Source organism: Pelophylax lessonae, assembly GCF_965119305.1.
Source record: "Pelophylax lessonae genome assembly, chromosome: 10".
Lineage (NCBI taxonomy): Eukaryota > Metazoa > Chordata > Amphibia > Anura > Ranidae > Pelophylax > Pelophylax lessonae.
Genome location: NC_138777.1, coordinates 38,303,882 through 38,319,278, shown reverse-complemented (window position 1 = coordinate 38,319,278; position 15,397 = coordinate 38,303,882). Strand labels below are relative to the sequence as shown.

At 40.8% G+C, this 15,397-nt stretch overlaps 1 protein-coding gene across 4 annotated transcripts in view; it reads right to left on the bottom strand.

Moving 5' to 3' along the window:
- Positions 1 to 1,052: 1,052 nt before the first annotated feature.
- Positions 1,053 to 15,397, bottom strand: part of SHANK2 (SH3 and multiple ankyrin repeat domains 2) — a 976,209-nt gene continuing 961,864 nt past the window's right edge. For all 4 annotated transcript variants that reach the window (XM_082271109.1, XM_082271110.1, XM_082271111.1 and 1 more), the window contains one exon: positions 1,053 to 2,661. In XM_082271109.1, the coding sequence (XP_082127235.1) occupies positions 2,106 to 2,661 (556 nt within the window). In that variant the 3' untranslated portion in view covers positions 1,053 to 2,105. The remainder of the gene's footprint in view (positions 2,662 to 15,397) is intronic.

The window sequence follows — 15,397 nt, the reverse complement described above, 5'->3', positions numbered from 1 at the left end:
CCTAAAATCCCCAAGTAGCATGAAACGCAACGCTACCATGTCTGTACCACTGTACAGTCTAGAACCAGATGCAGGTTATTATTTATTTGACACTTTAAAAACTCCTTGCTATCGGTTCCTATTTGATCAGGGCCATCCTTCATCCTTGTTACTTACGGATGAAACTCTACAGAACCGGCAGCACATAGGTTCTTCTACTAAGTTTTTTTTATGGCATTTTTTTTTAAATAGCAAATATGGATAAACTTCCACCCTATACACCCTTTCAATAAAGATACTGTGTAAAAATATACTATTTAGTTAGCTCTGTAACCATTCATCTTATTTCTAGTAAATACATATTTTTAGTCAGGTGCCCGAAAATAAGTCTACTCAAGCAAAGAAAAAAAAAAGAAAATACAAAACCATTCAGGGAGCAAGCAAGGCCCTCACTGTTTAAGTGCGCTGGTCACTCAGGCACAATGGGGGCAGCTGTAAAGTTGCTGGGAGCTAGTCCTAGGCATTCAATACAGTGAATATCTCTTCAGACCCCGTTCACACTGGGGCGACCTGGTCGCCTGACAGGTCGCCGTAGGTTGCCTGTCATAGAGAAGCTGTGGACCCGTTCTAATAGGAGCGACACAAGTCGTTCCGACTTAGAAAAAGGGTCTGGAGCTTCTTTGGGGCGACCTGCATTGACTTCAATGTTATGAAGTCCGTGCCGGCCGCTCCGTGGTCGCGGTGCGAGCTGCGCGCCGCGACTTGTGAGGTCGCCCCGGCAAGTCGGATCGCCCCAGTGTGAACGGGGTCTCAATGTAGGCCTCGTTTTGTCAGGAAAATAAACAAATCAGATGCAGCTTAGTGCTCCACAACGAGTAGCCATTGAAGAGCGCAAGGCAGCCCGTATTTACCTCTGCGATAGACACGTGTCATACATGTATGATCGCACCCAATTACCACAGAGGTGATTGGAAGTGGTCTTGCAAGCCTAATGCAAGCAAAAGTAGTGGGCTCCAAGCTGTGGCTATCTGAAGCTTTTGTTTGCTCATGGTAATAAGGCCTCACAAAAAGGGCCCACTTCTACTGAAGGATCCTCATTCACACACATGATTCTAGTCCGCAACTGTCTTGTTCACCAGCGACTGCGACTGTATCACAAGCAGATTGCAACAGTTTTCTGGCACATATCAAGAGGTAATACCATATGCATTCAATAGAAAAAGAAAAGTAACATGGCCTTTCTGCTTAATAGTTTTAATTCTTAAATTATCACCAAGTGGAAGACAATGATGGCTAAAAAACCATTGTGTACACTTTGTAAAAGGGGAGCTATCCACTATAAGATAATGGATTGTGGGGAAAAAAAATGTTAGTGGATTTAATACAGTCTCACCCAGCTGATTATGGAAACACAACCAGAAATACTCTCAAATAAAACACCTTTTTGCTTGGTTTTGTTTTTTTTTTCTCTTTGTTTTTTTTATTATTACAACGATAAATATGAACCTGGATACAAATTGGTACCTGCAAAAGAAGAACATGTAAGAGATCAAGACCCCCGTCCAGTCTCAGAGGAGGGCCACGGTCGACCAGGCCAAAAACAGCAGGTCCCTCTGACTCTGTACAGGGACAAATGACTTTGTTTCCATAAGGGGGTGTCAGTGAAATTTTCTACATTTGCAGTACCCACTGCATTATCCATTACCCACGGCTGAAGAGAAAAGCTCTATTCTTCTTTGAAGAAGTTCTAGAAAGATAGAAAATACAACACAGCTCAGCTGGTTCATGTGCATTCAAATGAGGCTGATTTTTTTTCTTTTTTTTTTTAAAAAGGCTGAACTAAGTTTTTTTTTTTTTTCCAAATAATTATTCCACAGAAATAGTATTATATTAAATCACAAAAGTGTTTTTTTTTCCATTTTCTTTCTACAACTATAGTGGCACAAAGGCTGCCCAGTAGACCAGCCACTTTTCTCCTTAAAATATTGTGCTTATAAATTATCTGTACAGCTATTTAAACTTGCAGTAAAGATTTTTTCTAAATTTGTATTTTCCTTAAGTAATTTAAGGACCCCTATAAGAAACTGTCAGGAAAAGAAATTCTGAAGAAGCAAGGCAAGGTACTTCTATCTGTCCAAAAGCTGTTTTAACGCTCGTTCTATGTTCATTCTGTGTCCTACTCTTGTGACTCCCAGATCTATCAAGTCTTCTTTCTGAAGGTTTGGTAGGTGGGTTCCATCTATTTCATTGTCCATAAACATCTCCTTGTGCTCTCCCAGGTGTAGACTTTCCAACCAGTCAGCGACATCTTGTTTAGTCCACATATGGACAGGCTTTGCTGAAAAAGGCTTATTGGAGATTGGCTGTTGTAAAATTGAAGGGGAGGGGGACCGGCTTCTCCCCATACTCATCCCAAAGAGGTCCCCAGTGGGGGGTGGAGTTGGTAGAATAAAGACATCAGAAATGGAGGCGGGTGGAGCCGACAGTGGACCAGGCTTGATATCTCTTGCAATCTCAGCCGGACATACCACAGGGCTGGGGGCTCGCCTCATACCAACTATCCTGCTGTCGTATTCGGGTGTCCTGTTCTGTAGCGTGATTGGCTGGTTTGCTCCAGGACAGACGGTGAAAGTGACTGTGGTATTTCTGTTACCTGAGACAGTACTCAATGCTTCTGAGCCCCTGTGGAGGAAGAAGAGAACACCATTACAATCGAGGTGACTGGTCACTTTTAAGATTTTAAAGTTAAAAAAAAGTACTGCTTATTAAACAGAAAATGAGGACAAAAAGCTAGATATACAATGTGCTTTTTTTTTTTTCTTTAATCTGCCAAAGGATTTCTAAATCTGGGCAGCTAGTTTACAAACCTTTTCTAGAACAGTAAAGCCACTGCCTGGTGAAACCACCTTTTTGGTTTAACCTGCCAACCGCTCACAGTAAATACACTGAGATTGGGCGGCACGTGTAGGCACGGCAATGTTCAGGTACAGTGCCTTGAAAAGTATTCATACCCCTTGACATTTTCCACATTTTGTCATGTTACAACATAAAAACATTAATGTATTTTATTGGGATTTTATGTGATAGACCAACACAAAGTGGCACATAATTGTGAAGTGGAAGGAAAATGAAAAATGGTTTTCAACATTTTTTTCAAAAAAATATGTGAAAAGTGTGGCGAGTCAATACTTTGTAGAACCACCTTTTGCTGCAATTACAGCTGCAAGTCTTTTTGGGGATGTCTCTACCAGCTTTGCACATCTAGAGAGTTAATTATTTGCCCATTCTTCTTTGCAAAGTAGCTCAAGCTTTGTCTGATTGGATGGTGAACAGCAATTTTAAAGTCTTGCCACAGATTCTCAATTGGTCTGGACTTTGACTGGGCCATTCTATTCTTTAAACGAAACCATTCCATTGTAGCTCTGGCTGTATGTTTAGGGTTGTTGTCCTACTGGAAGGTGAACCTCCGCCCCAGTCTCAAGTCTTTTGCAGACTCTAACAGGTTTTCTTCTAAGATTGCCCTGTATTTGGCTCCATCCATCTTCTCATCAACTCTGACCAGCTTCCCTGTCCCTGCTGAGGATTGGGGATGGTGTGTTCAGGGTGATGTGCAGTGTTAGTTTTCCGCCACACATAGCGTTTTGCTTTTAGGCCAAAAAGTTCAATTTTGGTCTCCTCTGACCTGAGCACCTTCTTCCACATGTTTGCTGTGTCCCCCACACGGCTTCTCGCAAACTGCAAACGGGACTTCTTATGGCTTTCTTTCAACAATGGCTTTCTTTTTGCCACTCCTCCATAAAGGCCAGATTTGTGGAGTGCCCAACTAATAGTTGTCTTGTGGTCAGATTTTCCCACCTGAGCTGTGGATCTCTGCAGCTTCTCCAGAGTTACCATGGACCTCTTGGCTGCTTCTCTGATCAATGCTCTCCTTGCCCGGCCTGTCCATTTAGGTGGACAACCATGTCTTGCTAGGTTTACAGTTGTGCCATACTCTTTCCGTTTTCGGATAATGGATTGAACAGTGCTCCCTGAGATGTTCAAAGCTTGAGATATTATTTTTTTTTTTTTTATAATCTAACCCTGCTTTAAACTTCTCTGCAACTTTATCCCTGACCTGTCTGGTGTGTTCCCTGGCCTTCATGATGCCATTTGTTCACTAAAGTTCTCCAACAAACCTCTGATGGCTTCACAGAACAGCTCTATGTATTCTTAGATTATATTACACATAGGTGGACTAATTAGGTGACTTCTGAAGGCAATCGTTTCCACTATATTTTAGTTAGGGGTATCGGAGTAAAGGGGGCTGAATACAAATACACGCCACACTTTTCAGAAATATATATTTTTTTAAATTTGAAAACAATTTTTCATTTTCCTTCCACTTCACAATTATGTGCCACTTTGTGTCAGTCTATCACATAAAATCCCAGAAAAATACATTTACATTTTTGGTTGTAACATAAGTAATTGTGGAACATTTCAAGGGGCATGAATACTTTTTCAAGGCACTGTATGTTGCCGGCTTGCTTCCAGGTTTGGGGCGCACATGTGCACTCCCTGCCGCCCTGTGCGGTTATTGGACACAGCATGATTTTGGCAGTAGGTTTCAGCCTTTCAGCCAATTCGTTCAGCTGAAACCTGCTGATTGGCTGTGTCCCCTCTGAACAGTGAACAGCAAACTGGCCATTTCTTCTTGAAAAGCAGGGAGAAAAAAAACAGCAGATTAGTTTGTAAAAGCAGCCCATAATACACACATTGTTAGGCACAACAACAAGTTAACCCATTAATTGCCCAGCGATGTTTACCCCTTCCCAGCCAGTGTCATTAGCATAATACAGTAATCAGTGCTAATAATATACACTGACACTAGTGTCACTAGCAATGTCAGTTAGTGACCGTCCTAGCACCAGATTGCCCACCACCCCATCACAGTCATACTATAAGTCACTGATCACCGCCATTACAGTTCAATGCGTAAATTCCAGTATATATACACACACTGTTTCAAAATCTTTATTTTGAGAGGCAGCCAGCACTCTGCAGGCAGTAAATATACACCATAAAGAAGCAATACAACATCAGGCAACTGATCCAGCTTAAAGTAGCAGTCCAGGCTAAACCTGCTCTGTGCCACATTCTTAACCTAATCTATCTAACCCTGTAAAGCAAAAGTCGCTGTACTTACATATTCTACAGGCGATCCGGTCCGGTCTCCAGCAGCAGATGAAGGTCTGTGAAGGAGAGGACCAACAACGGCTGTGAAATGCCTGGGAAGTGATGTCACTCATAGAATTACTATGGGACTTCCATTGTCGAGTGCCTCGCCTGCTCCCGCCTCTACAATGAAGCCGCCCCCTGACAGCTCAGCATGGGACCGGATCGGCTGCAGAAAAGGTAAGTACAGTGATTTTTGCTTAACAGGGTTAGATAGATTAGGTTTAGAATGTGACACAGAGCAGATTTAGTGTTAGGTTTTTGCCTGGACTTCTCTTTTAATAGGCTACAAACAGGTCAGCATGGGAATTTATTTTTTCTTTTTCCTGAAGACATGTAGCAGAATACATTCTGGCCTAAATTTATGAAGAAATTTGATGAAATTTTTTTTTAATTGGATATGTTTTATAACAAAGTAGAAAATATTACGTTTTTTTTTTTCAAAATTATTTTTTTTGTTTATATAACATAAAATAAAACCCCAGTAGTGATCAAATACCACCAAAAGAAAGCTCTATTTCTGTCAAAAAAAAATGATATAAATTTAATTTGCTTGCAGTGTTACATGACCACACAAAGTAGCGCAGTGCTGAATAGCAAAAACATGTCTCGGTCATGAAGGCATTAAAACCTTCCAGAGGTCAAGTGGGTTAAAGGACAAATCAACACCAACACAAGCAGATTATTAAGCTATCGGTCTCTGAAAAAGCCTACCATGACACAAATCAGATTACAATACCTTCTGTGGCTTTCCAGATCAAAAATAAATTTCTGTTCCACTGAATATCTATATTTACCTAAAACAGTACAGCTCAGACACAGATGGATGGTTTCCAACAGAATAAGGTGTATTTCTGTTGACTTGAAAAGCAACCTCATAGTACTTCTGTCACATTGTTTCTGTTTTGCCCTGCTTTTTGCTCTGCCACGGTGTGATACAGTCGATGACAAAGCTCTCTGCACTGGTTGCAGCGAAGGGAGCAGTTGCTATGGACCATACAGGGGTGTAGAAGCATCAATAAAGAATGGACGGAACACCGCTCACCAACCCAGTGCATAAATATGTCAGGATTATTGGGGAGATTAAATAAAAGAAAAAAATTGACTTATATTTAGAAGCCCTGTATTTTTAGTCCTATACAGAGAGATTCTGAACAGTATAGCATCCATCTTGTATGGGGTCATTAAAAGTTTATGTTCTTTTGAGCAAGATGCCTTTACAGAGAGTCTTAAGTTCTACAGAAGATCTCTGTAAGTCTTTAAATCGTAAATAATGGGACTTTCTGACATTTCACCTGAGAAAAGCCTAGCCAGGATGGCACCAGGTTTTAAGAGGGGTGATGTCTTCTTGATTGTCTGTATTTTACAATGAACAATAAGTTCAGTATATTTCTTTTTAAAGGTTCATTTAAATATACGTTTTAGAAAGCATCATCATGTGTAAGATGTATATTAACACCATTGTATTTTTATTATTGATATAGTAAGTGTGAGCTTGGAATTTATATAATGTTGGATAGATATATATATATATTAGAATATTTATTTTAAGTGTAAGGACTTGTGTGTCTTGAAAATAATTACTTAATTTTAAGGCATGTGGAGGGAGTGTTTATATAAGAATTGTTTCAGCCTTGGCTAAGTCATATAAATCCTACAAGCCAGATGCAAAGTCTGACAGCATATGACAAAATTCAAGTGATTTAATTACTTTTGCTCAGCCCAGGTCATAAGGTTATCAGTATAATAGTGGTGCTATTGTATGCTATATACTGAATCTAATAAGTAATAGAACACTGCCCCCTTTGGTGACTGCTACTAAATGTAGTCTCTGGGTAAATCAATAATTTCCAATCTATATATATATATATATATATATATATAGTATTAATATATATATATATATAGTATTAATATATATCCTTATTAAATGGCGTTACCAGGTTCAATCCTTATCTAGATACATAATGGAGATATTAGATGGACATGTCTATACTATGAGAGTATCGATAGATTTTTACGTTGTTTTTATGATTATTCTTAAATGAAGAACTTATCATATAATTCTAATATCCAATATACTGGATGACTAGTAGAGGTGTCGCCCAATGACCTCACCAGTTAATGGATAAGTAATCCCAACCAATGGGGATAAAGTTCCTCCTTCTGTGTTCAGCTTATGGTAATTTTACTGGCCTTTTGTTCAACACAATATAAAAAGGGAAACCCAGATGTAATAGGACACACATACATTACGACAACATTCATTACACTTTCAACACACACACTACTCACATCCATACATATACTCATCTATACATACTCCATCTTGCTCCATCATTTATCTGAAACTTTGAAGTACGCCAAACGAAACTCCTCCCTAACTGGCCACCATTTTGGGAATGCAGCCATCTTAAGGACTCTGATAGTGACCATTTTAAGCTAGCAGCCATTTTAAATGTGGTAAATATACCATGCTGTTTATTTGATTATTATTTAATATTGTTTATTTCCTTCCTTCTATGTTTTATATTTCATATTAAAGGGTAATGAGTATACAGTCCCAGCCGTATGAACCATATTCGATTTTTCTCTAAAAACTGATTTTTGTTTTTTATACGTTTTTATTAATATCAAGTTTAGCGCAATATTAGCGATTTAGTCTCCCGTTTTGCATGGCCTATTCTCACTCCAACTGCAGCGGAGTGACTTTTGGCTGCGCAATTCACAGACAATTGTGGTCCGATTATATAGAACACTTATTTATGGTTTCTACTATACCTGGGGAAAACTTAACCTTGCTTTCTTTTTTAAGTTCATCATTGAGCTACATATCACATTGCATTTATCGTTTTAAGTTTGTATTTTATGTCAAAGTTATCTCTTTGTGTCACCTCAAGTCTAACCATTTATTGTGATTACATGTCTTGCGAATAAATATACTTATATATTCCATACCGTTGACTGTATTCACTAAAATTGGTATATGCTGTTAAAAAGAAATTAATCGATTAAAAATAACTCGTTACATATTGATTTGTGGAAATAAGTTGAGATTCTCATAATTTACAGATCTTTGCTTATTTACATAAATAGACACTGTTATATCAGAGCAGTATAAATATTCTGACAAATATATGAATGAGTGTTGCCCCAGCCACGCCCTCTGACATGTTTTACCCCGCACACCAGGGCTTGGTCACAGAGGTCCTCTGCAATGGGATGACGAGGATTGATATTCACATTAGGCTTTTTTGTACCTATTGAGTACCCTGCCGTTTAATGACCAATTTCATCAGATTCTGTTATTTTTGTATGCTCCTTATGTTCAATAAATTTTGTGATTTTACTCCAACATTTAGATTGTGTTGTGTACTTTGGGGGGTAGTTCTCTTGTTTCCATCATCTACATTACTAAGGCAGTTGAGCAAATTCTGCAAAGGGTGTCCTGTGATCTGAGAAACTGGGGGTAGAGGGTCTGAGAAACTGGGGGGAGCGGGTCTGAGAAACTGGGGGGTAGAGGGTCTGAGAAACTGGGGGTAGAGGGTCAGTATTAACAGGAACTTCTGCAAATCCTATTAACCACTTCACCTCCAGAAGTTTTACCCCCCCCCCCTTCAAAACCAGGCCATTTTTTGTGATTCAGCACTGCGTTACTTTACCTAACAATTGTGCAGTCAAGCGACGCTGTACCCAAATAAATTGGTGTCCTTTTTGTCCCACAAATTGAGCTCTATTTTGGTGGTATTTGATCACCGCTATAAACAAAAAAATACCAACAATTTTGAAAAAAATATTTTTTATTTCTACTATAAGACATATCCAATAAAAAAACTAAAAAAAAAAAAAAAATCTAATTTCTTCAGTCATTTAGGGCAATTTGTATTCTGCTACATATTTTTGGTAAAAAAAATCCCAATAAGCGTATATTGACTGGTTAGGACAAAAGTTATAGCATCTAAAAACTATGGGATATATTTATTTATTTCATTTTTTTTTCTTTTACTAGTAATGTCGGCGATCAGGCGATAAGACTGTAATATTGCAGTGGGCATTCTGACACTTTTTAGGGACCAGTAATACTAATACAGTGATTAGTGCTAAAAATATGCATTGTTGCTGTACTGGCTGGGAAGGGAATAACATCAGAGGAGATCAAAGGGTTAAATGTGTGCCTAGCCAGTGTTTATGTGTACTGTGTGAGGTGCTTTTACTAGGGGAAGAGATGGAATTTATTCCCTGCTTTGCAGGGACACAAATTCCATCCCTTTCCTCCTGTCAGAACAGCGATCTGCCCTGTTTACATAGGCAGATCGCCGTTCTGTCTCTCTGCCTAAAGATCAGCAGGTGCCTGAGGACATTGGGTCCCATGTACCCACCGATTGGCTCCCGCTGTGTGTGATCACAGTGGAAGCGAGCCGCCGGAAGGGCACATGCGCAGTCCCTACCTGGAAGTTTCAAATCACGTGTATATATATACGTGATCTGGCGCATAGTTGCCGTCCTGTAGCAGAAAATTTGATATAGGGCAGACCTGAAGTGGTTAAACACAGTGATGAATTTGTGTTATTTTTACACGCACACAGGTTATGTTTAAATTGCCTCAACATCCCCCCAATGGGGCCCCTTTCACCCCTAAATAGCAGCTGGTGGGATACTATGGCTAAGGTTATGCCATGGAAGTATTTGAAAATAACTAAACAAAGATTTTAAGAAGCAATGCAAACAGTAAGGACTAATTGGATGGTGCAGTAACCAATGCACAATTACCTGACCTGGGCCATGGCTGACTAAAATTTGTTTTTTAACTTTATATTTGCAAAAATATAGGTACAGATACAATATAAATAGCAGAGGGGGTTGTTAATCAGTTTGAGCTGCTTTGTGGTTAATTACATTAACAGGTGCACTAGATGGGCAACAATAAGATGACCTCCAAAACAGGAATGGTGGAAGTCATGGACATTTTTAACCTACTCATCATTTTCTGACTGTTTCTCACTAGTTTTGCATTTGGCTAGGGTCAGTGTCACTACTGGTAGCATGAGGGGATACCTGGACCCTATAGAGGTTGCACAACATCAATATGTGCAATTGCTAGAAGGTTTACTGTGTCTCCGAGCATGGAGGGGATTCCAGGAGACAGGCAGTTTTAGAGAGCTGGACAGGGCCGTAGAAGGTTCTTAACCTATTACCAGGACTGGTATGTGCTCTTTTGTGCACTGAGGAACACGATGAGCACTGCCAGAGCCCTACAAAATGACCTCCAGCAGGCCACTGGTGTGAATGTCTCTGACCAAACAATCAGAAACAGACTTTATGAGAGCGGCCTGAGGGTCCAACATCTGCTAGTGGGCCATGTGCTCACTGCCCGGCACCGTGGAGCTCCATTGGCATTTGTCATAGAACACCAGAATTGGCAGGTCAGCCATTGGCGCCCTGTGCTTTTCACAGTTGAGAACAGGTTCACCCTGAGCATGTGGCAGGTGTGAAAGGGTCTGGAGAAGCTGTGGAGAATGTTTTGCTGATTGTAACATCATTCAGCATAACCGATTTGGTGGTGGGTCAGTAATGGTCCGAGGAGACATACCCATGGAGTGACGCACAGACCTCTACAGGCTAGACAATGGCTCCCTGACTGCCATTAGGCCATAAGCACGTCGGGGGCCATACAATCTACTGAGTACCATTTTGAGTTGCTGCAATTAAATTTCAGCAAAATAGACTAGCCTGCTTCATTTTTTCACTTTGATTTCAGCCCTCTGTAGGTTAATAATTTTAATTTCCAACAAATAATGTGGCATCCTTCAGTTTCTAACTCATTACTCAGTCCATATCAGTATAGATATCCAGCATGAGATTTTTCCCCAATGAGATCTGATGTATTTTCAAAGTGTTCCTTTAATTTTTTTTGAGCAGTGTATTTTTTTTTAGCAGGGACCCTAGGGAACAAAATAGCAATCGTTGCAATTGTTTATGTCACACTGGTATTTGCGCAACGGTTATAGAAACTGAAAAAATACACTTTGAAGAATTAAAAACAAAAGAAAATATACACCACAATTTTTTTGTAAAATATGAAAGAGGATGTTACGTCCAGTAAATTAATACCTAAAACGTAATGCTTTAAAATTGCGCACACTTGTGGAATGGCCACAGATTACGGTACTTAAAAATCTACATAGGCAACGCTTTAAAATTTTTTACAGGTTACCAGTTTAGAGTTACACAGGGGGTCTAGCGCTAGATTTATTGCTCTCGCTCTAACGTTCGCGGTGATACCTCTCGTGTGGTGCGAAAACCGTTTACCCAACTTGCTTATGCTTCTGCACGCGAGTATGGTGGGATGGGGGCGTTTTAAATCTATTTATTTTTTTAAGTTATTTTTTTTATTTTTTATTTGTACACTGTAAACATCCTCTGTAATAGAAATAAGGATGACAGTTTTTTTTTTTTTTTTTATAGAGAGATCTGGGGTCAAAAAGAACCCCAATATCTCCTTTACCTTAAAAATAAAAGATAACAAAAATATTAATTTTTTTGATCTTTTGCTTTAAAAAACATACAAACAAACAATTGTTTACTTCCGCCCTAGACTGGAAATTACATTATGACATTGCTCCGGTCCTCCAAGGCCATAAAGGCAATCAGAGATGATCTGAATATGGTAAGCCCGAGAAGGGAGGGGGGGGGAATGAGTAGGGGAAGGGAGGGGGGACGTCCCCCACCGCTGCTTCAGAAAGCAATCCAGTGGCTAATGAGCCACTTGGATCACTTTAATAAGAAAGGCACCCGCTGGCAAAAAAAATAAATAAAAGATACCGGGGTTATGGCTGATAGCCTCAGCCATAACCACAATAAACCACTTGCAAACTGCAACGTATATATGTAAAGCCGTCGGCAAGTGTTTATAGAAAACACTTAGAAACAACGAGCATCCCCGATTCTCCTCTTCTTGGGTCCCCCGTTGGCACTCCTGGCCCCTTCCTCCTGCTAAGTGCTTCCAAAGCAAATGGCTTGCTGTGGGGGCACCCGAGCCAAGCTGCTGCTCTGTGTGTCCATTCAGACACAGAGCCAAGGCTTGTCCCTACCCCATCTCCATTCTCATTGACTCACTGGCTGTGACTGACAGCAGCGGAGAGCCAAGGATGTCGTGTACATCGCTGGATCACGATGGGTCACATCTAAGTTTTAGGGGGGCAAGTTTTTTTACCTTTATACGTAGAATACATGAAGGTAAAAAACCCTGAGCCTTTAGAACCAATTTAACTGTTACAACCTCATAGCTGTACATCTGCAGTGTGAGATCTAGGGCATTGCTGACTCTACCATCTAGCTTCAGAGAGTTTGGAGTAAGATACAGTGAGCTCACTACTGTGCTGCTTAAGGTTCACCTTGCTGGGGGGCTTTGAAGAAGCAAAACCCTGCCTCTACCAAAATGGCCACCTCCACACAGAGACTGTGCAGAATAAGACATGGTAAATCAGTGCAAAGATCAGGGAGACCACCAGGCAATCTTGGATACTAGTTATTGGCCTCTGCCTTGACTTTTTTTTGAGCACAGCTTCAAGAGTTCAGTACCTCTTTAAGTGCTGGGCTCCATATAGTCCTCCTTTTTAGATGCCATGACATGCCATGTGCTGTACCAACCACCAGCCTTATGCCTAATGGGAAACGCTGTCTGTACCAACAGAACTGCATTAAACATAGACTGCTTTTACAATAGAAGCACGGCAACCTGCAATTTGACAGTAATTCTCCACCACACAGTTTAGGTTTAAACTCTTTTGTTCTGATGTGTGAAAGGTGGAGCCGAGAAAATTGGACTACAATATGGATTGCCTTAAGCAATTAATGAAGTTTAATCTTTTAATTCCCAACAGATTCAATTCTATACCAGTTTTTATCCCATCCTCTTCCAAGCCCTTATGGCTATGATGTTTTTTACTGGAGTAAACACAAAAGGCCTTAAGCATACATTTGTGTTTCTGCTTTATAAACGTATTTGTTAGAAATACGATTCTGATTCCACAAGTCTGCTTCTTTAGACAGCTTCCTTGAGGAGTACATGAAAGAGCTGGGCTATGAGGCTATTTATGTTTAGAAAGATCCTACTACTAAGAGCGTGAGGACTGCAAGCATCAGAGGAGTATATGTGTATGTATGTACAGTATATATAAAGAGGCTTGAAATGCAAGTGTGCTGCCCATGGTGACTAGAATCCACTTTTCAGAAGGAAGACCAGTGGAAAAATCTCAACACAAACAGTACCCGAATGTGACCGATCATGTTGCATTGGGGCATTGTTTCCTTTATTGTGGAGCAAAGGGAATTATCACTAAATGATCAAGGATTTTTAATGATTTTGGAAAATGTAAAACACTTTTGACAACTATTATACAGGATTCACACGCATGTTTTCTCTTGCGCCTTAAATCCATAAATGGTATAATTACCAGAGATGCAAATACCAGGTCATGGCTAGAGACAATACACAGTGCTACAATTAAATACCAATGTAATACCTATATATCTGTCCGCCACGATTTTGATCACTCAGCTTGCTGAAAATTGGCGTTGGGGGACTCTCACCTTAGAAATTACTCCCATTTATCCAGAAGACATACAGTATCCCACAAAAGTGAGTACACCCCTCACATTTTTGTAAATATTTTATTATATCTTTTCATGTGACAACACTGAAGAAATGACACTTTGCTACAATGTAAAGTAGTGAGTGTACAGCTTGTCTGTCCCCTCAAAATAACTCAACACACAGCCATTATTGTCTAAACCGCTGGCAACAAAAGTGAGTACACCCCTAAATTAAAATGTCCAAATTGGACCCAAAGTGTCAATATTTTGTGTGGCCACCATTATTTCCCAGCACTGCCTTAACTCTCTTGGGCATGGAGTTCACCAGGGCTTCAAAGGTTGCCACTGGAGTCCTCTTCCACTCCTCCATGACAACATCACAGAGCTGGTGGATGTTAGAGACCTTTACTCCTCCACCTTCCATTTGAAGATGCCCCACATATGCTCAATAGGGTTTAGGTCTGGAGATATGCTTGGCAAGTCCATCACCTTTACCCTCGGCTTCTTTAGCAAGGCATTGGTCGTCTTGGAGGTGTGTTTGGGGTTGTTATTATGTTTGAATACTGCCCTGCGGCCCAGTCTCCGAAGGGAGGGGTTCATGCTCTGCTTCAGTATGTCACAGTACATGTTGGCATTCATGGTTCCCTCAATGAACTGTAGCAACCCAGTGCCAGTACCATAGCGGTGCGAAACACATGCGATGTCTGTGATCACACAAGTGTGAAACCAAGTGTGTATGGTGAGGGAGGTTTTGGGCCACCCCTGGGCTGTCTTGTATTTGTTCAGTTGAACCCAACATCCTACTCCTGCTGGTGGTAATGATATATAGCAGGGGTATTAAAATAAAATTCACAGATCAGTAAAATGTTCCTCCAGCAGAGGTCCGAATATCAGGTCAGTACCTGTGGCACGTTTTCGCATGTGCCCAACTGCATGTTGCTGTAGCACCATGGGGCTTGGTGCTGCGCGATTTTGGAAAAAAAAGGTCAAGGACAGCTCATTAAATGGGCTGGCCAATCCACGACGTATGCACCTAATGCACAGATCTAAAACCATTGCATCTGTGATGTGCAGTTACCACTGCACATCACAGTCTCATCCCTCTTCACATCAACATCCCCTCTTGATGAGTGTCCTCAGGTCCACCTTTACATCACTCCCCTCCACCCCTTTCACAGTAATGTTCACACTTCCTTGACATCAACCCCCCGACAGTACTGTTCTCTGCCCCTATTTACAATATCCCCCACATTACTGTGCACAGTCCACCCCCCCCCCCCCCCTACATTACAGTCCCCAGCCCCTTCACATTACTGTCCACATTGCTTCCCACATTCACACACTCCTCAGATCCCTGCACTTTCATGTCCTCAACCCGCACCACATTACACTCCTCAGGTGCCCCCACTATAATGTCCCCAGCCCCTCACTTTAATGTCCTAAGCCCCCCCCACATCACAGTCCTTAACCCCCTCACTTTAATGTCCTCAGCCTACCACATCATGTCCTCAGCCCCCCACATCCTCACATTACAGTCTTCAGCCTCCCCACTTTAATGTCCTCAGCTGCCCCCCTCCCAAATCACAGTCCTCAGTCCCCTACTTTAATG